Source organism: Acanthisitta chloris, unplaced genomic scaffold (genome assembly GCF_000695815.1).
Source record: "Acanthisitta chloris isolate BGI_N310 unplaced genomic scaffold, ASM69581v1 scaffold3252, whole genome shotgun sequence".
Taxonomy (NCBI): domain Eukaryota; kingdom Metazoa; phylum Chordata; class Aves; order Passeriformes; family Acanthisittidae; genus Acanthisitta; species Acanthisitta chloris.
Window position 1 is genome coordinate 1 of NW_008659706.1, and position 21,853 is coordinate 21,853.

Here is a 21,853-nt window from a genome sequence, read left to right on the forward strand (position 1 = left end):
CGTGGCCTTTCTCGGAGTCCATCAAGAAAAGAGCCTGCAGGTACCTGCTGCAGAGGTACCTAGGCCACTTCTTGCAGGAGAAGCTCAGCCTGGAGCAGCTCAGCCTGGACCTGTACCAGGGCACCGGCTCCTTGACGCAGGTTCCTCTGGATAAGTGGGTAAGAGATGCTGGCGCTTCCCCCTTTCGGCTGCTGCTGCTGCGTCTGTGGGACCAGCTGAGTCCCTGCCCACGGCTGCCCCCCGCTCTGCTTTTCGCGGGCGCCCTTTATGGAAAAACTGACAGCCGAAATTAGCGTTTCATCCGGGGGGCTCTTCTCTCACTGGTCTCGAACAAATAGATTTCTATCTGGAACAGATAGATACAAACCTGGAAATTTACTCCCGATATATATTTTTTTCCTAGCCACATTTTGGTTGGGTAGTTTTTAATCGTAGGAAAGGAAACAGAAACTAAGAGAAGGCAATAGCAGCTGGTATCTCAGGGAACTAACGTAGCCCAGACTTGTAGGACTGTCACTGAGGAGCGTGTTTGCTGACTGCTGGAGAGGATAAAAACGTGAAGTAATCCCCGTGGTATCTGTGCTTTGTCCTCGTCCTCGGGACACCTTGGTCCCTAGTGATAGTGTCATGCTGGGCTTAGTCTGTGTAGATCTGTAAAAATTGATCCTTAGTCTTTCAGTGCTGACAGTTCTTGTTTACACATGGAAAACAGTTCTAGCTGGTTTGCTTAGCAGGTGTCCTGTCATGCTTTGGACCAAACGCGGGGTTTGTTTCTTAGTCCTGGCATGTCTGTTTTTGTGTATGTATGTGTCTGTACACACACAGGTATGCAAACTCCTTGCCTACCATAGACACTCGCCTTTGAGTTACTGTGTTTGTAATATTTTGTAAAGTTTCACGGTTTAATTACCAAAGTTACTGAATCCTACCTGCCAATCGAGTGTCATGAGGAGCCTTAAGCACTGCAGTGAGTCAGTCATTGACTCCCAGGGCAGCACTGCTGATGAACCAGGTACTTTGCTTTACTAAGTACTTCCAAAACACATTTTTACTAGGCTACGTGCTGGTATTAGCCCGTGCTGGGTCCATTTTTAAATGCTCATGAATATATGATGTTTTCATATAACACTCTTCCAGTTGTTTGTGTGAAAACACGTTTGAAAGTGGTAGGAGACAAATGTTTGCAGAAATGCTCAATGTCACCAGTGTTTTAGTGTTGGCTTTTATTGTTGTTTGTTTTCTTGTCTCTTTTTTTGGCTGTGTCTGCAGCTTGTTTTCTGTGTCAGGCATACAGTAAGGCCGTGTGGCTTTAATTGCATTGCTGTGCCCTCTAGTGGGTCTCTCTGCCCGGCGAAGTGGTTTCATTTGAAAGGTAAACACTTTGCGACAGCAGCAGCAATGGACCGGTGCGAAATGAACAGTTTGTTGCTTACACACAGTGATTAAACCAGTATACAATATCGCTTAGGTGATCTTCCCCATTTGTGGATCAGCATTTAGCTGTTCCACTTGTAGACAATGACACGTTTGAGGTTCTCTGCACGTGACTCTCTCATGTATGACAGATTGCAAAACCAGATGTCACGGAAGTAGTACAGCTCTTTCCCCCTCCTCGTCACTGTAACCTTGCTCTCCGTGAATCACCAGGATGACTGCACTTTTACATCCATTTTCGTGGATACTTCTGTTCATCTCAGCACTGTGGATATTTTAGCCAACACTATATTGTGTTTTATAGATTGTAGAGCTATGTAGGAATACCTGGGGCTGTTAGTCTAATGCCTTTGCCTCTTGGGACCTTGGCTGTTTAGAAAAATCAATATGTAATCCATGATGTTTATGGTTGAATTTTAATGTACATCAAATAGTACTTTCACTACTAGTGTTGCTGTGATTTCTGGCTGGAGACTTTTGGTCAATAATGTGGAAACGAGTCCTGATGTGAAGGCTGTGCCTCAGTTTTAACTTTTCACTTGGAATGTTCCAGTTGTTGCTTTCTAGGAAAAACTAGCTTGTGTATGAAACAGTTTAGCTCAAGAATGCTTCATTCTTTTTTCTTTTAGATTGTAAATTTCAATTTTAAAACAATAATTTATTGAAATACATATATCACCATGTACATTGGTAGCAAAAAGACATCTGAGTCAGGTTTATGCAGAATATTGTAATCAGCTAATTTCCTGTTATAGCAAATTACTTTGTAAAGGTTTGAGTAGTTTAAAGGAACCTGTGGTATTTTATAATACCATTTTCATCTCAAATAACCATTTTTGCCTTATCTTAGGCCATTCCCACATATGTAATTCTTATATTTAAGTTCAGATATATTTGAACTTTTGTATTTGAGTTCAAAATCAACTTCTAATGTTACTGAATCTTAGTTGATTATTTTATCCTTAGTTTCCTGATAGGAATGTTCAGGTTCTGTTTTTTTTGAAGTTGGTGTCTTTTGCTGCTGTTTGAGTGGACTTTGGAACAGAAACTGAAAAAACTGAACATGCTGTACATGCAAAGCAAGCAAAATTCTTGACGCAAAGTTGCTAAGTGCACAAGCAGAGCAACAGGTTCACATGATGAGAAACTTGCACCTGGAGATACGAGGGTGAAAAATGGAATTTCCTGAAAACTTACTTTGTTCATTTTTAAATTATTCCATGTAATTGGATCAGCATTTTTAAATACTGTTAAAGTGGAAGCCAACTTTTAAATCCTTATTTTTTTCCGAACTTTTGATGTGGAATGTATGCATTTGCTCAGGTAAAATCAGCAGCTTTGTTCCACACAGGAAGGTCAAGCCCACACTTTTTCTGGCCAGTTGAAGATTGTCCTGTTATCACAACCACAGCCTGTAGTAGGGTCTTGTTTATATTGGAAAGTTGCACTTACTGAATTTGGTATATGATTTAGATTGGTTTTTGTTTTATTAAAGCAGCTTAGGTAGTTCTTGTTCAATCCCTTCAGTTCTAACTATATTTTTGAATCAGGACACAAACAGGGATTCATGGGGGGGGTTAATACACATGTGAAGAATATGTTTCGCCTCTGTGGATGTAATGAAGTCTGTATAGTGCAGCAAAGGAGTCTTCTGGGGATTGTGGGAGGCTTAAAAATGCTAATGTACTACTTCAGAACTGGTATGATGCCAAGGGCAACTTGACTGTAGCGTTATTTATAGTGTCACTGTAAAGATATGATTTTAAAATGGCCAGTATGTTACACAGACAGAGGTGATTCTAGTTTCACAGAGCAATGGAAAATGAACACTGAAATTGCATGCTGTGAAATACTCCTGTTGCAGAAACTTGGTACTTTCACTGTCAGCCTGTTTTTAGTTTACTTCCAAGTACTGCCAAGGAGAGAATGGATTATCTCCTGTTAGTCCTGCAGTGTTTATAATAGTAAGTTAGCAGATGTTTTTGTGCAGTGCAAAAATAAAGATGATACAGCTACCACAGAGCTATGTGTGTTATGCTTAAAGCTGGGTGATTAACGTGAAACAAATTGCAGTGGAGCTCAGATACTTGAAAGTGGCCATTTTTTGTCTTTCTGCTTCATTTTCTAGTAGCCTCAAAGTGTTTTATTTGTTAAACACGCAGTTATGTATGTGATTTTTAAAACATTGCTATTATTATTTTTATTCTCTTCTAGTGTCTTAATGAGATCCTGGAGTCTGCAGATGCACCTCTGGAAGTCACAGATGGATTTATCCAATCAATTTCTTTATCTGTTCCGTGGGGGTCGTTGCTACAGGATAACTGTGCATTGGAAGTAAAAGGATTAGAAATGGTCTTCAGGCCAAGACCGAGGCTTGGTAGGCTTATTTTTTCAATTTAGAAAAGGAGATTCTTTGCAGTTTTTCAGAGTCAAAAGGCTACTCTTGCCCTAGTCAATTTAGCCTTATTTAAAATGCCGTTTAATTTACATACATTAATGCTAGAGAATGTAATTAAAAAAGGAACTGTCGGGTGTTTGTCTGTTGGTTGTCAACTCGGTTGTTGCTCTGTTAAATAACTTAAAATGTTTACAGTGTTCCTACTGTTGTATCGCTTCTTCCAAACTGTTTCAGACCTGTAAAATGAAAGTAATACTTTGTGGAAAGGAGTTTTGGTTAGCTAGTGGTTTTGGGTGTTTGGCAAGTGCTGTTAGTCAGCATTAGTAGCTGGCTGTTAGGTGGCAGTAGGGTAACACCATAGTGTAAGACTGTGAGGAGGGTCACAGTGAGATTGTGGCTTTCTTCAGCTACTTTTGGGGGAAAAATGCATCTTCTGATGTATTTGGAGAACAACCAATGCAATTTAATTGCTGTCACGGTCAAAAAAAAAAAGTCTTTTATGTACTCTGAATACTTACTACCTTTCTTTGATTATAATGCTGGGAGGATTGTCTGAGTCTTCTAGCATGGCTGTATCCAGATGAATCTAACTGATGTAGTTTAGAGTGTCCTGGTGATAAATTTTTACTGGTCATCAAAACTCCCTAAGTTTAAGATGTGTTGTTATAGCATGTGTGAAACACTCAGTGCATTTTGAATGTGTGAAAATCGTTGTTTGACTGTCTCAGGGACTTCAGTTTGTTTGCCTTTCTGTATTGTAAAGAAGATGAGAAAAACTAATCCTTTAAATGTATCATAAAGAAGAGAAAAAAATCCATAAAACTTACTTTTCATCTTTTGCCAGTCACCTTAAATAAGTTAATTGCTTATATACACTCTGCATTTCGTTCTGATTTGTTGAACTGGAGCTATGCTTTAAGCTGTCTTTCTTTCTGATGTAAGATTATTGCTTTGAAAGAACGATAGTATTAGGAGGAAGCTTTATTTTTCCACTTACATCCATTTAGTTCTCTTTGATGCACAGTGCTTTATATTAGAGTAAACAGTGTAGAAAAAGCCCCATGGTGCTGGTTTTATCACACATCTGTAGCCACATGGATGTTTCCTGAATGCTAAACTGAAATGTTTTGCCTGTTTACCATGTTTGCATTCGTGCTAGTTTGGTTTTTGTCTGCCTATGCTAAATAGTTACAGTTGAATTTGATTAACTTTTCTAATCTAGTTTTATAGTCTTTGCTTACAGTAGGCTTGGCATTAGCTGACAGGAATGCACTGTCAATTAAGTTAATCTGGGTGATAAAAAACTTGCTCAGCTCAATACCTCTTGTGCTCTTGGATTTTATTATGGTCTACTTACTATGTGAGGTCTATGTTAGGCATTTAAAACATGTTCTGATATGTTAAGATAACATCTTAAACCTTGTTTAGTCTTTCTCCATCTGGGATATGTTTCCAACAGAATAAGAAACCTTAAAATAATTGTTAAAATGGGAATTATTTCATTTTGCTGACTATGCCTGCAAAAGCATACCAAAAGAACTCCAGAAATTATTCCCTAATCAGTGCTAAATATTTGTTTGCACTGTTGGTTACCTGATTCCATATTACTTATGTTGAGTTTTCAAATGCCAAAATCTTACCAATGCAACCTAAATAGATTAAAGTAATTTTAAAGTAATAAACCTATAAAGAGATTGTAATGAGATTTATTTTTAAGTATGACTTCTTACAAAGCTGTTGAAACCTTTTTCTGGATGTTCCAAATGTATTATTTAGTTTTGTCTTTATAGTTTCATAATGTTCACAGTCAAATTTAGTAAGACTTCTTTTACTCCACAGCATCTGGCTCTGAGCCTATGTACTGGTCAAGTTTTATGACCAGTAGTATGCAGCTTGCAAAAGAGTGTCTTAGCCAAAAACTGACAGATGAACAAGGAGAAGGGTCCCAGCCTTTTGAAGGACTTGAGAAATTTGCAGAAACTATTGAAACAGGTATGAATTAATTACTGAGACCTGAATTAACACATGGGATTAAGTTGGTTTATGTTGTGTGTCAGTTTTGCAAAATGGTATCTCAATTGCCATAACATATCTGACAAATTTTCACTTATTAGCATTACCTGTAAAACTAAAAGAGGAAGGCAGAGCACATGATCTTGCTTTTGCAGCAGGGAAAAAAATCCCATTTACTTACTGAAATATTTGTATACTTGCCTCAGTGAACAGAATGAACCCTGTTTCAGGGCAGGTTGGTGTTTGTTTTCACCAGAATATATCCAGCTAAATCTGTGCCTGAGTGATTGGTGAGGTGCCTTAGTTTTGGAGATGCCAGTTTAATTCATCACATGAACTTAGATTGTTTGTAGTGATGCTGTTGAGGGAGGGAGAAAGAGCTAATGTTTTTTTTCAGCTGTTTTTATGCAAAGCTGACCCGTTGTGATATATGTATTTCCATAATCACACCATGTTGATATAAGTACTTCAGAAACAGTTTCTTCCACTTAAAAAATCAACAAAAAACAAAGGGCTTATGATCACATTGTGCAGAAATGTCTAAGGGAAATGTTCCCAGTTCGGTCTGGAAATGGAATTATCGCCAAGTAGGTGATGCTGGAGCAATGTTTAGGAGTTCAGACATGGTGCTCAATGCAGCAGATACTTTTTGAGGATCATCCTCACTGAGCTACAGGACAACTTGGCTTGAGTTGTCACTTGATCAAACAGCTGAGCATTGAAGACCAGGTGTATGCTATGTATGTACATATTGGACATTTAATAGGAGTTTACATTGTCTCTTGATGTCTTCTTGCATTATTAATTGATTGTTTTCACTTAAGTGAATATTGAGAACTTAAACAAAATGAGAGTGGAGGATGGTCTCTCCTGCCATGGCTGCAGTGAGAGGGCTAGAGGGAATGGTCATGAGCTGGGACAGGGAAGGGTCAGATGTTAGGAAAATCTTTTTCCTCTTAGGATGTTCAGGCACTGGAACAGGTTGCCCAGGGAGGTGGTGGAGTCACCATCCCTGGAAGTGTTTAAGAGGTGTCTGGCTCTGATGCTGGAGGGGATGGTTTAGGGGTTCCAGCAGTGACAGGTTAGTGGTTGGAGTTGATCATCTTAGAGGTCTCCTCCAACCTTGCTGATTTTATGACAGGCCATTTAATATTGGTTACAAAAGGAATTGTTCAGTAAGGTGACTAAATTGCTTACATTGTATTTTTTATTTTCTCTTCCAAGTTCTAAGAAGAGTGAAAGTTACCTTTTTAGATACTGTTTTGCGAATAGAACATGTGCCAGAAAACTCTAAAAGTGGATCTGCACTTGAAATCAGAATTGAAAGGTAAAGATTTCTGTTTTCTAAATATGTGGATTTTTGTTTCCCAAGGCACATTTCTGTAAGATACATTTTACCCATGCACACATATGCAGTGTACAGACACTAGCTCTCGAGTGCCTCTTTTATAATGCCAGTGAGTGTTTTCTCCACTCAGTTTCCACTTAACATGTTTACCCTAAAGGTATTTAACATTCAAATTAGAAGAGTTCTGAGTTTTTTTTCCAACACAAATTTTCATCAACTTCCACAGTTAAATGAGCACCATTTCTCAGATGTTCAACAGTCCATGGATATTGTTGGCAAGTCAGGCCATCTCTTCAGTTTGTGAAAGGGACTGACCCTTTTGAGAAGACACTTTAAATCTTTTCAGGAAGAAAAGTACAGTCCTGAAAGAAACAACAAAAGGGAGGACTTTAGGTCCTATGTGAGCTTTCAAAAGAGCCTATGTGGATTCTGGAAGTACTTTGAACTTGAATATTGTACACATTCTTAAAGTAGATTTTTTTCAACCTATGGGAGAGTGTGATCGTATTTTCTTGTGAAATATTGAGAGCAGTACCAAAGAAAACAAATGCTTACTGAGAATTGCTAATGATAAATATTTGGGTTTAAACATTTGTAAGCTTCAGGTTATTTTCAGTTCAGGTGAGAGTCCAGTAAAACTGTAAAAAGTTTTCTTATGGAAGCCAATTTTTCCAGAACTAACCTTCTTTTCTGTAGTTCAACTAGAGTGAAACAAAGTTGGTTTGGAGTTTGTTACATTTTATTTATGGAAAAGTAGGTGTATTTTTGCACTGTAAATTCCATTCTGTGGAGACTTGCATCTTACAAGAGTTAACTGTTTATGCTGTCTCTTATTACTATAACACAAGTTTAACGTCAGAAGTTTTAGAGAGTTGGAGCCTATTCTCTCAATTTTCCACTCTCATTTTGACGGAATGTTACTTTCAAGTAGTACTGTCAGAAAATAGGCAAGTATTAGATGGCAGATTGTTTAAAAATTCAGATTCTAAAGCAAGAATAGTGTTTGTTCTAATGGAAAGATCAGTATGGAAGTGTTGGGCAGACTCCTTCACTTTGTGGTTGGACAGGACAAGAGAGCACAGACTCAAGCTCTGCCAGGGGAGGTTTAGGTTGGATATTAGGAAGAGATTTTTTTTAAAGAGAAAGTAATCAGACATTGGAATGTGTTGCCCAGGGAGGTGGTGGATTCACCATCCCTGGGGGGTTTTCAAGATGAGAAGTAGATGTGGCACTTAGTGCCATGGGCTAGTAATGACAGTAGGGTTGGACTTGGTCTTGGAGGTCTTTTCCAACCTAATTGATTCCATGATTTTATGACTAGGATAATACACTGGGATATGCTCATACTGGAAGAATGTCTCAGTTTTCATGTGGTGTCCCATAGAAAATTAAATATTCCTAGCATTCCCAGAGAGTGGTGGGTTTTCCTTTCACAACAGTGAATAGCACTGTAAATAGGATGAAGAGAGAGATCATGTGCAGACTTAAAGAGTCCAACAGAAGTAACAATTTCATGCACCCACCTTGTTTGTTTCCTTCCTTTTGTCTCCCAGAACTATGTACTGTGATGAAACTGCAGATGAGTGCTCTGGAATTAATGTACATCAGCCCACAGCTTTTGCTCACAAGTTACTGCAGCTCTCAGGTGTCTCTTTCTTCTGGGATGAGTTTCCTGCATCAGCAAAGTCCTCCCCAGTGTGTTCAGCTACACAGCTGGTAAAACTGAAGGCATTGTATAAGGGTGTAAATTGATAAAAGAATATGTTGTTACACTAATATATTAGATATAATTCTAAAGGATATAGGAGGTGAATTTGAATATCTGTTTCAGTTTTATAATAATTTCCTGTTGATTTTGAGGAGGGGGAAGGAAGCAGAGACTTTAGAACTGAGTAAAATTTAGGATGTGTGTACTGGAATCTGGTTGCAACTTTAAGAAGTACCGTACAATTCACTGTTCTGTTGAAACTTGCTCCTCTTTTTTGCAAAGGCCACGTTTTGCATGCCTTGGTTGGTTTTTTTTCCCCTCGGTTGTTAATAAATGTTTTTAATGCCTTTGTCAAGTTTATAGTTGTTTAAAATGATTTTATGTGTTAGAAGCTTATATGAAATGCTTGTGTTTTGTTGTTTGGGGTGTTTTTCTTAAGAAATGGGATCCATTCTTATTCTTTTCTCTGTAACATTTTAAGGCGACCGAACCAAAGCTTTCACCCAGCTGGAATCCAAAAATCATTTATGAGCCACATCCACAGTTAACAAGAAACTTGCCAGAAATTACTCCTTCTGACCCTGTACAGATCTGTAAGCTAATTGGTAGAATGGAGTTGAGCCTAACATTAAAGCAAAATGAAGTGCTTCCTGGAGCTAAGGTTAGTCATTGCTTTCCTGGTCTTTAACTGAATGAATAGTTCTGTAGAATCTGATTTTTTTTTTTCTCCTGCCTGCACAAAATGGTGACAGAATCCCCTTCATTGTCATGTAAATTCTGTGCATTCAAAAACAGTATGTAGGTGTAATAAGACATCTTTACAGTGGCCAGGCAGAGCAGTGGCACAGTGAAATCTGTTCAAGGAGAATTCCTGCATGTTAGAGAGAGACTGGTTTGAAGTGTTCAAAAAAGAAGTGCATGTGGCACTTTGCACTGTAGTTTAAGGGGCATGGTGGTGGTCAGTTGAAGGTTGGGCTCAATCTTGGGAGTCTTTTCCAACCTTAATGATTCTTTGGTTCGATTCTATGAATTTATGTATTGGAGTGATTCCTGAGAAAGTTATTTTTTTTTCATGAAGTTCTTGCTGCTATTCATTTATCCTTTTTTACTTGGAGCACGATGACTGATTTGCCTGCATATGTGTGGAATGTTTAAGTGGTTGATTAAAAACACTTTGGTTTTAAAAGGGTATAATATACAGCAACAATTGCAAGTAAACTGTAAATGATGAATTAGTGTATAATATACATCAACAACTGCAAGTAAACTGTAAATGATGAATTAGGCTGCAGCATTATAAAACTAAGATGAATGTCTCTACTTTTGAGTTTTTATATTAAAATCTATAGCAAGTCAAATAATATATTTAAATGCTGCTAGTAAAATTAATATTTTATTTGACTTTTGCATATATATTTAAATGCTGCTAGTGAAATTAATATTTTATTTGACTTTTGCATGAAGATGCAGGAAGCAAAGCAGTTGAAAATAAAGCCCTATTTTTTCTAAAAATTGTGAGTATATAAGTAAAGTTATGTAAATATATTCCCTTTGTCTCCAAATTTAAAACTGGCTATTGACCTGACATGCATAGTGTACTATGTTTTACAGAAAACTTAAAGTTTCTACTGCAGTAGAAAAGGTTGGGGTTTTTTATGTCCAGCAATTTCTAGTCAATCTTTAACTTTCCTTGTTTATTCAGTTAAGAAGAGTCCTTGAAAAGTGAAATAAGATCTCGTTTGGTGTGAACTAGAGAAATGGTGGCTATTTCAGAATTATGAACAGTTAATGCAGTTAACATCTTTACATTTACTGATTTTCAGATGCCACTTTTATAAAGTGTATTTTAGCATAACTGGAAGAAGAATGTCAGGGGCAGAGTTGAGAATAATTTTTGATCTATAGGAGATGTTCAGTGTAATAGAATGCAGAGCAGTGGTCTCTGCAAGTCGTGCTCGAGTACAGGTAAAACACTTAGGTTAAATAACAGCGACATCTGAACTAGTGAATGGATGTAATATTACATGACAAACTTAAAGGAGGACCTGGTTTTTGATTTGTCAGAGTTCATGCAGATTGGAAAGAACATAGGTACAGTATATTGCTTAGTCTTGCTTAAACTGGTTTTTTTCCTCTGGAAACTGACTTATGTTATGATAGACCTTTCAAGCATATAAACTACAAAATACAGTGTATATTTTTTTTCCTCTGGAAACTGACTTACGTTATGATAGACCTTTCAGGCATATAAACTACAAAATACAGTGTATAACTTCATGTCATTTTCTTACAAATTTTCATACAAATGCACTCTGTTGCATGCCTGTTTGTTTGTTTGTTTTCCCTGTGAGTGTGGTGGGTTGACCTTGGCTGGCTGTCTTACACCCATTCAGCTGTTCTCATTGACTCCTCAACAGGACAGGCAGAGAGAATGTGGTGGAAAAGCTCATAGACTGAAATAAAGACTGGGAGGGACTTAGTTACTGTCACAGGCACAACATACTCAGCTTGGGGAAAATTAATTGACTTTACTGTCAAGCAGAATGGAGTCAAATGCAGAGAAGCAAACTAAGTCATCTTTCCTTCACCTGTTTTTCTTTCCAGGTTTGTTTTTACTTTGTCATTCCCAACTCCTCTACCTCCTCATCACCTTGAGCAGTGCAGGGGTGATGGGGAGTTGAATGTCGTTTTCTAACAGTTCCTCTCTGCTGCTCCTTCCTCCTCATGCTTTTCCCCAACTGTAGTGTGGGTCCCTCGTGTTGCAGTCCTTAGCAAACTGCTTCAGTGTGGGTCCTCTGGGCTGCAGTCCAGCAGGATGAACCTGCTCCCACATGCATTCCCCATGAGCTGTGGTTCCTGACAGGAGAATCTGCTGCTGTGTGGGCTGAGCACCTCCAGGAGCCTGCTCCTCTGTGGGCTACCCACAGGACACATCTGACTGCTGCAGAGTGGTGTCTTCCATAAGCTGCAGTGTGGATTTCTGCTCTGGTGTGTTTTTTTTTTTTTTTTTTTCCAGAGGCTCAGGCAGCTGGAACCTCTGCTTCCCCTCTTTCTTCCCTGACCTTGGTGTTTGCAGGGTTGTTTCTCTTGCTGTGTTTTTTCTCACTGCCCTTGCAGCATTTTGCCCTTCCTTAAATATCTCTTCAAAGAGTCAGCTGTGTCCTGAGGTGGGTCCATTACAGGGCTGGCTGGAACCAGCACTGCCCAGCATGGGGCAGACCCTGACCTTGTGGCCCTGCAGCATACCTTGCTGCCAACACCTCACCTCCTACACCCAGTGTGATGAGTAGTAATCATGAATTGGCCAACACCTGGGAGTGCAGCATTCCTGAACTGAAAAATAAATCTATGCAAGTCCTTAAGATACTTTGTTTGATCTGCTCTCAAAGCTAAGTGGCTTGCTTTGTTGTATGCTATCTCAAACATCTATAAACATCCCACTCTTCTTGAAGAAAGTCTGTGAATTTCGTCATCTGTATACTAAAGAGAAATCTTGAAGAGAACCTTTACAGTTTAAAGTCTATTTCTGAAGGTGCTGACTTCAGTATTTTATTAGTATGTAATATTAACTTTATATTGTTGATTACTTATGGAATTTTTAAAGAAAAAGCCCGGCAGATTGAATCTTGATTTTTTTTTTTCTATTCTCTGATTGCATATTTATTTTAACCTAATAGTGGCACATCAGCATTTACCCTGCCAAGCTACAGGTTGGAAGCAATGCAGCATTAAGTTTCTAGGTGTTTTGTAGAAGATGAAGATACTGCTGGAATGACTATTATTTACAGCTTCAAAGTCTACTATCAAAGTAGTTGATTCAAGTCTTGTAAAGAAAAAATCTTTGTGTGTTCTTGAAAGTATTTTCTTTTTCTTTTTTAGTTGGATATAGATGGACAAATAGACTCTGTACACCTATTTCTGTCACCAAGGCAGGTGCATCTTCTATTGGACATGGTAGCAGCTATTGCTGGACCAGGCAAGTCAACAGTTTGTAGAAGTTAAATACGTGTTACAATGAACAAAAAATAAACTTTGCAAGATGAACAATTTTCCTCAATGGAAAAAAGATTTTGTGGTGGTAGATTATTATGAATTTTTATCTGTTATTAGCAAAATGTTTTGTAGTTGCTCTGAGTTGTGACCAATTTATTAACTTCAGTTGCAAGTTGTACATGTTAGTGATGAAAAAAATAGCTAATAAGACTTGACAAGTGGCTATATAATAGGACAGGAGATGAGGGAATTTTAAGTGGAGAAAATCAGAAGACCAAACCAATTCTGGCTCTTGTAGCTTCTGTTTCATGAGAGTAGCTTGTCTTGTCTGTCCTGTGCTTTAGTAACAGGCACAGAGAACAGAACAGACAGTAATTGAGTTTGTCCATATTTGTGAAGCATTAACAGCAGTGTTTCAGCTACTGCAGTAGAAGGATGAGGGTGTTTTGGTTTGTTCACCCCATGTACCTAGCATAACAACACTTACAAGGGTAGATGGTTAATATTTTTGAAAAGATCTGTCATATTCTAAGTATATGCATAGTATTGTTCTGATAACTGTGTAGTTGTTGTGCTGGACTTGGTCGTTGGTTTTGGACAGCTGGAAAAGCATTGTGTGTAGCTTCCCTTATGTGTCATCTTCAAACCTGAAATTTTAATCAGTTCTTAATAGTAAAATCTTTCAGAGATTGTGGCTTGAGTCCCTCAAGCTGAGTGAGAAGAGAAATATATGATAGTATTATATGTAAACACTTGTATATATGACCTTAAAATATTTTCTTCAGACTTGAAGTTAATGAGTGCTAGGGAGAGAGTTCTGGACAAGTAAAATCTTCAAACTAACAAAGTACACTTGTATATGTGTCTGATATACAACAAATGTGTGTGTGTGTGTGTATGTGTACATATGATCAGATTAATTTGTGATTATTCTTAGGTATACTGTTAAGGAAATTACCCTGGGCTTTCTGTCCTTTTTTTTTTTTTGGCCTGAATTCAGAGAGTCTAAGCAGGATAGAACTGTCAACTAAAGATAGGAAGAACCGCCCAATGCAGCAGGAGGATGAGTATCGGATTCAGATGGAGTTGAAACGTTACTTAAGGAAAGAGTCTTTATCTGCAGGAGCCTCATCTGAACAAAGCTTCTATGAGACAGAGAGTGCCCGAACGCCTTCTAGTCGTGGCAAGTATCTAAAATGATGCACCATAGCAAAGAACCTGCTGTCAACATTGTATAAATTGATTGCTCATCCTTTAATCTTACCAATTTATGTATTAAAATAACTGTGACATAAAATAATCGTGTGCCGTGAATTGTAAAGTTGAATAAAAAATTAACAAGGAGTTTGGGTATCAGGTTAGACTTGATTCAGGATTTCATTAAAGCTGTTCAGTGATCTGTAATCTATTCAGTAATCAGTAATCTATGAGGACAGGCTGAGGAAGTTGGGACTGTTCAGCCTGGAGAAGAGAAGGTTGTGTGGAGACCTCAGAACAACTTGTCAATATCTGAAGGGCCTACAAGGAGCCAGAGGGGAACTCTTTCTTAGGAACTGCAATGCTAGGACAAGGAGTAATGGGTTCAAACTGAAGGAGGGGAAGTCTAGGCTGGATGTGAGACAAAAGTTTTTTCCTGTGCAAGTGGTGAGACACTGGCACAGGTTGCCCAGGGACGTGGTGGCTACCCTGGCCCTGATGATGTTCAAGGCCAGGCTGGATGAGACCTGATCTAGTGAGGAGGTGTCCCTGCCCATGGCAGGGAGGGTTGGGACTAGATGATCTGTAGGGTCCATTCCAACCCTTAAATTCTATGATTGTATGATTCTGTATGCTAAATGTGCAATGCAGTAAATACACAGGCAGTGTAATAGCTTTCCAAATTTGTAGTTGAGGAAATTGCACCTCGAATAATAATTGTGTTGACCTAATATTTCTATTTGAATAATTTTTTCTAATTATTTTTAATGTGAAAATATGAACTTTGATTTGTCAAAAGGAGAGTGTGTGACTTTATAGAATGATGCCAACTTGAATATGAAAATCAGACATATAACTGTTTTGGTATTCATTAGGGTTTTTTTGCCTTTGGGTTTTTTTTTTTAATTTAAATCTCTCTCCATAGATACTACTAGTGTCAGTGCCAAGAAAGTTTGGAACTTGTGTAAACAATGTATTTGTCTGGTTTTTCTGTCTAACATTAAGATTTCTGAACTTACAGACACATTTCTATTAAAAGTAAAGTTTTTTTTTAGTCGGAAAATAACTTTTTACTATCTGTGGTTCTATTAGAAGAAGAAGTTTTCTTCTCAATGGCTGAAATGGACATGTCTCACAGCCTTTCCTCCCTTCCACCTCTTGGAGACCCTCCAACCATGGATCTAGACTTGTCTTTAACCAGTACATACACAACTACACCAGCAGGGTCTCCACTCAGCACTACAGTGGTACAGTATTATCTGCATTTAAAATCTTTCTGAAATGAACACTTTTGTCTGAAACTGTTGCATAACTGTTGCAAAATTCTAGAACAATTAAAAGTGTTTAGAGCTGATAGTCTTCCTTTTCTGCACTGGAAATTGTATGGGAACAGTTCTCATCTGTTTGGCTACTGAGCTAGGAAATGGAATGTATTTGTCTTCAAGGGCCTTGAAGCTCATATAGGATGATTTATGATTTCTTTTTAATAACTGTATGTTGGCCCCCTGGGTTTTCTTTTAGTATGGACTACGCAGGCAATGACAATAAAAAGTACAAAACCACTGTATTACATTATTCCTCAAACAACATAAAATCCATGCTGTTGATATCACCATCTTTCCCGAATCTCTTATGTACCTAATGTTTTGCTTAGTGAAAGCCATGGAGAGTATCTGTGTTTTTTACAGAGAAACAGGAGAATATATGTTCAGGGAGAGTGCAACTTTAGCTTTAAAAATATCTGGATGTAGATGATAAACCTACCCCAAAGCCAAGAATATCTACATGGCCAAGTTGAGCCCTAATGCCCCATGAAATGGCTTGCTGTTGATTGTTTATGCATGTTGGGTTGTTTTGTTTCTTTACCTTATTATTTATATTTGTTCTAATGTCTAGCAAATTTTTGCAAAGTTTCAGGTCACATATATTTTTGTTTTAGCTTCAGCCAACTTGGGGCGATTTTCTTGATCGTAACAAACAAGAATTGCAGCCTCCAAGAGGTTCTTCACTGGCAGCCAATATGGTTCACCAGACTTCCTTAAGAAGGACATGTAAGTAAAAATGTTTTGCATTCCACTCCCTAGATAATTCTGAAATTGAATTGTTGTGCAGCAACTTGGTAAAAAGAAATGAAAATCAAAAGTAAGATGATTTTTTAACTGTGTTATTGCTGAAAAATTACGTGAACTTAATTTTGTATTTCAGCTATTCCATCCAGATCTGTTTCTGTGGATGAATCCAGACCTGAGCTGCTTTTTAGACTGGCAGTTGGAACTTTCTCAGTGTCTGTACTTCATATTGACCCTTTACCCCCACCTGAAAGTTCACTGAACCTTAACCCATTGACACCAATGGCTCGGGATTTCTTTACCCGAATAGAAAAGATTGAGCCAGTTAAGTTTTCAACAGAAGATTTTCTGTCCTTCCGAGAAGTATTTGCAGAAGCTTGTTCTCATGATCACCTTAGGTATAACTTTGCTTATTAATAAATATAATTAACAAAAATATATTTTAAGTAAATTTGAATAAAGTGAGTTTATGTCCATAGGAACTGTGTCACTTAGTATTGGAATTGCCTTAGACTACTTTGTTAATTTTAAAATAGTCTTGAATTCTGACATCTGTTGTCCAAGACTGTTGATTTTTTAAATGGAAAGGAAAAATGAAGAAAAGAGTATAGACATTAAAATCACTTAGCTTTTTAATAGCTGAATTAAACGAGGTACAGTTTCTACCACAGGAATCTAGAGAGTCAGGAATCATTAAGCAAATGAGTTCTGTAGAAGTAGCTGTATTTTACAGAGCCATTTTTCTTCCAGTAGAGTGATTTCTGCTTGAAGTAGCTTAGGGTTTTACTTAGTGCAAAAGAATATATCAGTAGGGATAAAATATAAGTGTGAACAAAATCTTAAAGTTAGTCAACAGCCTTTTTTTCCAGAAGTTTTTATCATCCCAGTACAGTGTATGAAGTAAAATATTCAAGGGGATATATAGCTTTTCTTACCTTATGCATGTAATGTAGACTTTCTGAGGGATTTGACTTTTCCGTTGTCTATCTCAGGGTGTTAGATTTGCAGTTTCATGGGATTTGCACCTTAGGTTAGATGTCTAAAGAGTTCTTGACAAATTTCTCTGTGCTGACCATTGTTGAAGGTGTAACATAAGTGAGCTCTGTTGTCTTTGTTGCTGTCATAATTAGACCTTTTCATATTTTTGAAGAAATTATGGTGCTTTTAATGATCGTTAAGAGGATTGTAGTGATCCCTTTTTGCATATTTAAATCTTGACTTTTCATAATTGCTACTGTTTTATGCTACTTTTCATAGTTTTAATAATTTCATTATTTTAATAATTCAGGTTTATAGGAACTGGCATCAAAGTGTCTTATGAACAAAGACAAAGGGCTTCCTCTCGAAGTTTCAGTACTGATCTATCCATTGGGGATCTGGAGTTTTTGGAATGCCTTTTTTCTACTGACTCTCATTCCAAGCAGCCTCACTATACAGAGGTATGTAAAAAATAAAGGGAGTTCCATAGGAAAGAAATGTTAATTGTGTAACTGAGATTGCTACATTTTATAATGCTTGTGATTTACATTTCTCTTTTATTTTTAAAAACATGTTATGGTTTTGAGCTGCAATTTATATTGTAATTCTGGATTCAAACAGTGAACCCAACTGCAGTTGTACATGACAGGAACAGCACTGAGTAGCCGAACTTTGCTAGTTTACTTCTTTTAAATATGTTTAACACAGTTTGGGAATCAGAGTAGATGTTTTCCAGAAACTAACCAATGGAGTTGAGCAATGCAAAAGTTTTTTTGGGTGATGATTATTCTTCCAACTCTCTTAATGGTTAGAGACATCCAAGAAAGTAGCTGGATAAGTGGATTGACTAATCTGCTGGGCTGGGCTCTGTTCATTGACTTGAATGTGGGGTTACCTACTGTCTGTTCTGGGTAAAATATCATAAATGCCATTTCCTATGGCAACTTTTTCCTCCTTATTTAATGGTTTTAACTCTTTTGGTTTTTTTTTTCCCTGAAGCTGCTGACATTTCATTCTGAAGAAAGAAATGATTCTCACACTATGCCATGCCTTCAGCTGCATTATAAGCATTCAGATAACAGAGGACCTCAGGTAAAGTGGGACATTTAAAAAGACCCAATTTCTAATTTGGTTAGTTTGAACAGAAATCTAGCCAACTTGTAAAACAGAGAGTCCTCAACTCTTTGTTACTATAATTTGCTTCACTATGTTGTTTTTAAAGATTTTAGTGCTTTTTCTCTTTCTTTTCAGGGTAGTCAAGGGAGACTCAGTTCTGTTCCACAGAAAGCAGAGTTACAAATAAAGTTAAGTCCAGTGTTTTGTGAGCTGGATATTAGTATCGTAGACAGATTGAATTCCTTACTTCAACCACAGAAACTAACTACAGTGGAGATGATGGCATCTCACATGTATGCTTCTTACAATAAGCATATAAGTCTGGTAAGTGAAGAGTGAAATTAATAAACTTACTAGGGTTTTTTTTTTGCAGGAGGAAGGCAGGATGGCACTAAGTCTGAGATTGCTATTTCTGATTGATTCGTGGTGGGTGAAGTTTATTTTTTAGTGTTAGGGACATGGGGTTTTGTTGAGATTTTTTAACCCTTCTGACACAACAGGAGTCTTCTGATGTAGATTCTTATTTTAGGTTCAGTGATTGCACGCTTAGTAACAGACCTCAGGGCAATGGTAGGTGCTTCACCAACTGCCTAAGTTCTCAGCTTCTTGAAGCAAGCAGAACTGGGCAAAACAGAGGAGTCTTCACTGGCTTCTCATCCCTAATCTGTGCCATTGTACTCTCCAGCAGCTGCTAAAAACTGTTGCTGACAATTCCACTTCACTTCTCATCCCTAATCTGTCCCATTATACTCTCCAGCAACTGATAAAAACTGTTGCTGACAATTCCACTTCTATATTGCAATCTTTAGGTGTCACAGACAGCCCAGGTTACCTCTGCTGTGCATCACCTGCTTTTGGTGTAGGTGACAGAGAGGATGGGGAGCACATACATTGCATTCTAGTGATTTCACACCAACCGAGAAAGCTGGAGCTTGTTTGTCTTGGTTTTTTTAGTGATTTCACACCAACCGAAGAAAGCTGGAGCTTGTTTGTCTTGGTTCAAATTGTCAGTAGGATTTAAGTGTTCATGTATTTAGCACAACAGCAGTAAAAAAAACCAACTTGAAGACTTTGCTTGAAATACTTGAGGAATGGTTAATGCAATTAACTGATTTTCTGCACAGCAACAAATATCTTCATGTCATTTTATTACTGCATTGATTGATTACAGAAAAGTTAGTCTTCAAAACTATTTTCTATCAATATGATTATGTCCTGGGAGTTTACTTCTTTTCAGTGGTGGTCAGCAAAGTGCTACACTTGGGGAGGTTTTGAAGGACATGTCAGTGACAGGGGGCTGGATGCCATGACTTCCTGAAAGGGACAAATGCACATGATAGGAACTGCTGCTTTCTCAACAATAGTGGTTTTAATCTGAGTCACAGTGTTTCCTAACTGCAGCTAAGTGTTGTTCGGTACTCTCACTCTCTAATTTAAGAGGAAAAAAAATGCTAAAATAGCTGTTTTTGTGAAAGATTGCTAACATCTGCAAATACTTTTAAGTAGAATCTAACAGCACCAATAATATAAGAATATCCTTAGAGTAATAGGAATTGGTCTTAATGTGTGTTTTCTGTGATGCATAAATAATATTTTTCATTTTTAGATATTACATTATCTAAAACTTTCCCCGTAGTCACTTTTAATGCTCTTTTTGCTACTTAAGATTGTTTTTCCATTTACTTTGTTTTTCAGCATAAAGCATTTACTGAAGTTTTTCTGGATGATTCCCATACTCCTGCAAACTGTAGAGTCTCAGTTCAAGTCACTGCCCCAGCATTAAATCTCTCTGTTCGCTTCCCGATCCCTGACCTCCGGTCAGATCAGGAAAGAGGACCATGGTTTAAGAAGTCACTTCAGAAGGAGATTCTTCATCTGGAATTTACAGATATGGAATTTAAAACTGAATTTATAGGAGGGTCAACTCCAGAACAAGTTAAATTAGAGCTTACCTTTAAAGAGCTAACTGGTAAGAATGTTAACATTATATTCCAAAATTCTTTTTTATTTTCCCAGGTACTATGTAGTTGGCAAAAAGGTCTTCTCATATGGATTAGCACTGGGGGAGTGTCTTTCCACCTGAACTTTGGAGTAGATAACTCTGCTGTTAGTGTTCTGTACTAAACACCAATATAAGTGAAAATAATGGTAATAGGAGGAGAGGCTAATGTATGTAGGTGTAGTGCTTGCATTCTTGAGTTTAAATCTGAGCTAGTATTTCCTCTGTTTATTTTCTCTAACAATATTATAGCAGTTTGTTGCAATTCAGGGTATCTCTGGGACCTCTGTCATGGTGTTAGGGTAAGTTTTTTTGTAGATCTGTAAGGGATTACTATAGCTATGCAAATTAGCAATCTGAAGTATAGTCTAGAAATGAAGTAATTGATGTCCTAAATAACCATCATTGAGACAACTTTAATAATGTCATGCCTGTAATATCTTTCAAAGTAGTAAATGTATGACACTGGTCTATATTTGGAACCTTCTCTCTGATGCGTCATCCCGTGCACTTTTCCAGGCTGTGACAAAATGCAGTGATGCTGTAAATGTGAATGCAGATATCTGTGCATTAGAAGCTTCTGGTTTTCTAACTGCTGCTAACGACAAACCAATGTGAAATAATTTTTGTTTCTAAAAGTCCATATTAATTTTTTGGAGGAGACAATACAGTGTTAAGTAGCTTAGTAAATAGCATTGACAAGTTAGTCTGTTGGACTTCAACCTGAAGATAGCAGTTGTCATTCCTGTGCTCATTTTTTAATAATCTCTTTATGTTCAGGTTCGTTTGAAGAAGATAATGCAGATGCACCAATCAAATTTTTTCAAGTGTCTGGTGGCACAGATGGAGATATAACATCATCATCAGACAATTTTGACTGGCCTCGGTAAATCATGTTTGGAGTTTGTTGATGTGGGTTGTTTGCGTTTTTATGAAGCACTGTTGTTTTTCTAATTGTAATGCAGAATGCAACGTGTGGTAAATGCTTGAAAATACTTTGCAAAGAGCAAACATGTAACTAATGAAAAGAGCCCATGAATTTATAAAGAAAAACCCAAACCCAAACTTCTACATTTATAGTAATTGCAATGTGGGTTTAATGTGTAGTGGTTTCTGCATGGGCTTGAGCAAATTTCTGTCAAAGTTAGTTTCAGGTATCTGGCCTTTCACCTTTCTCTCATTTTTTGGTCAGTTTATCTTTTCTCCTACTTCTACATTCAAGACTGAATACCAAACAACTTCCCCCCATCAAATTTTGCCTCAAAATATTACCATAAGCTGTAAAAACAGTAGGAGTAATTATGTTGTGACTGAATTATTGCAGTTTGTATCACATGCAAAGCAGTACAATACTTCAGACTTACTGAAGAGAAAGACCTAGCAATTGAAGCATATACCAAGATTTTTGATTTGCCACAGAACGTGCTATGTATTGAAGATTCTTGATTTGCCACAGAACGTGCTATGTATGTTTTTTGCCACAAATTTCAGTGGCTTTCTGACAGCCTGTTTAATGGGCATTTTCCCAGCATGGTTTTCTTTGTTTCAGTGGCTTTCTGACAGCCTGTTTGATTGGGCATTTTCCCAGCATGGTTTTCTT

The 21,853-nt window shown here is 37.6% G+C and overlaps 1 protein-coding gene across 1 annotated transcript; it reads left to right on the forward strand.

Annotated features, from left to right (window-relative positions):
* Window positions 1–8: 8 nt before the first annotated feature.
* On the forward strand, window positions 9–21,139 carry LOC103797286 (autophagy-related protein 2 homolog B-like; the record flags this gene model as incomplete). Its single annotated transcript, XM_009069487.1, has 16 exons — window positions 9–158; window positions 3,649–3,811; window positions 5,672–5,824; window positions 7,070–7,172; window positions 8,747–8,909; window positions 9,383–9,562; window positions 12,781–12,877; window positions 13,895–14,077; window positions 15,184–15,338; window positions 16,031–16,142; window positions 16,297–16,558; window positions 17,449–17,599; window positions 18,138–18,230; window positions 18,390–18,578; window positions 19,950–20,223; window positions 21,034–21,139. Coding segments are annotated over 16 exons (2,534 nt in total), but the record flags the coding sequence as incomplete, so codon positions are not given.
* Between the last annotated feature and the right edge of the window lie 714 nt (window positions 21,140–21,853).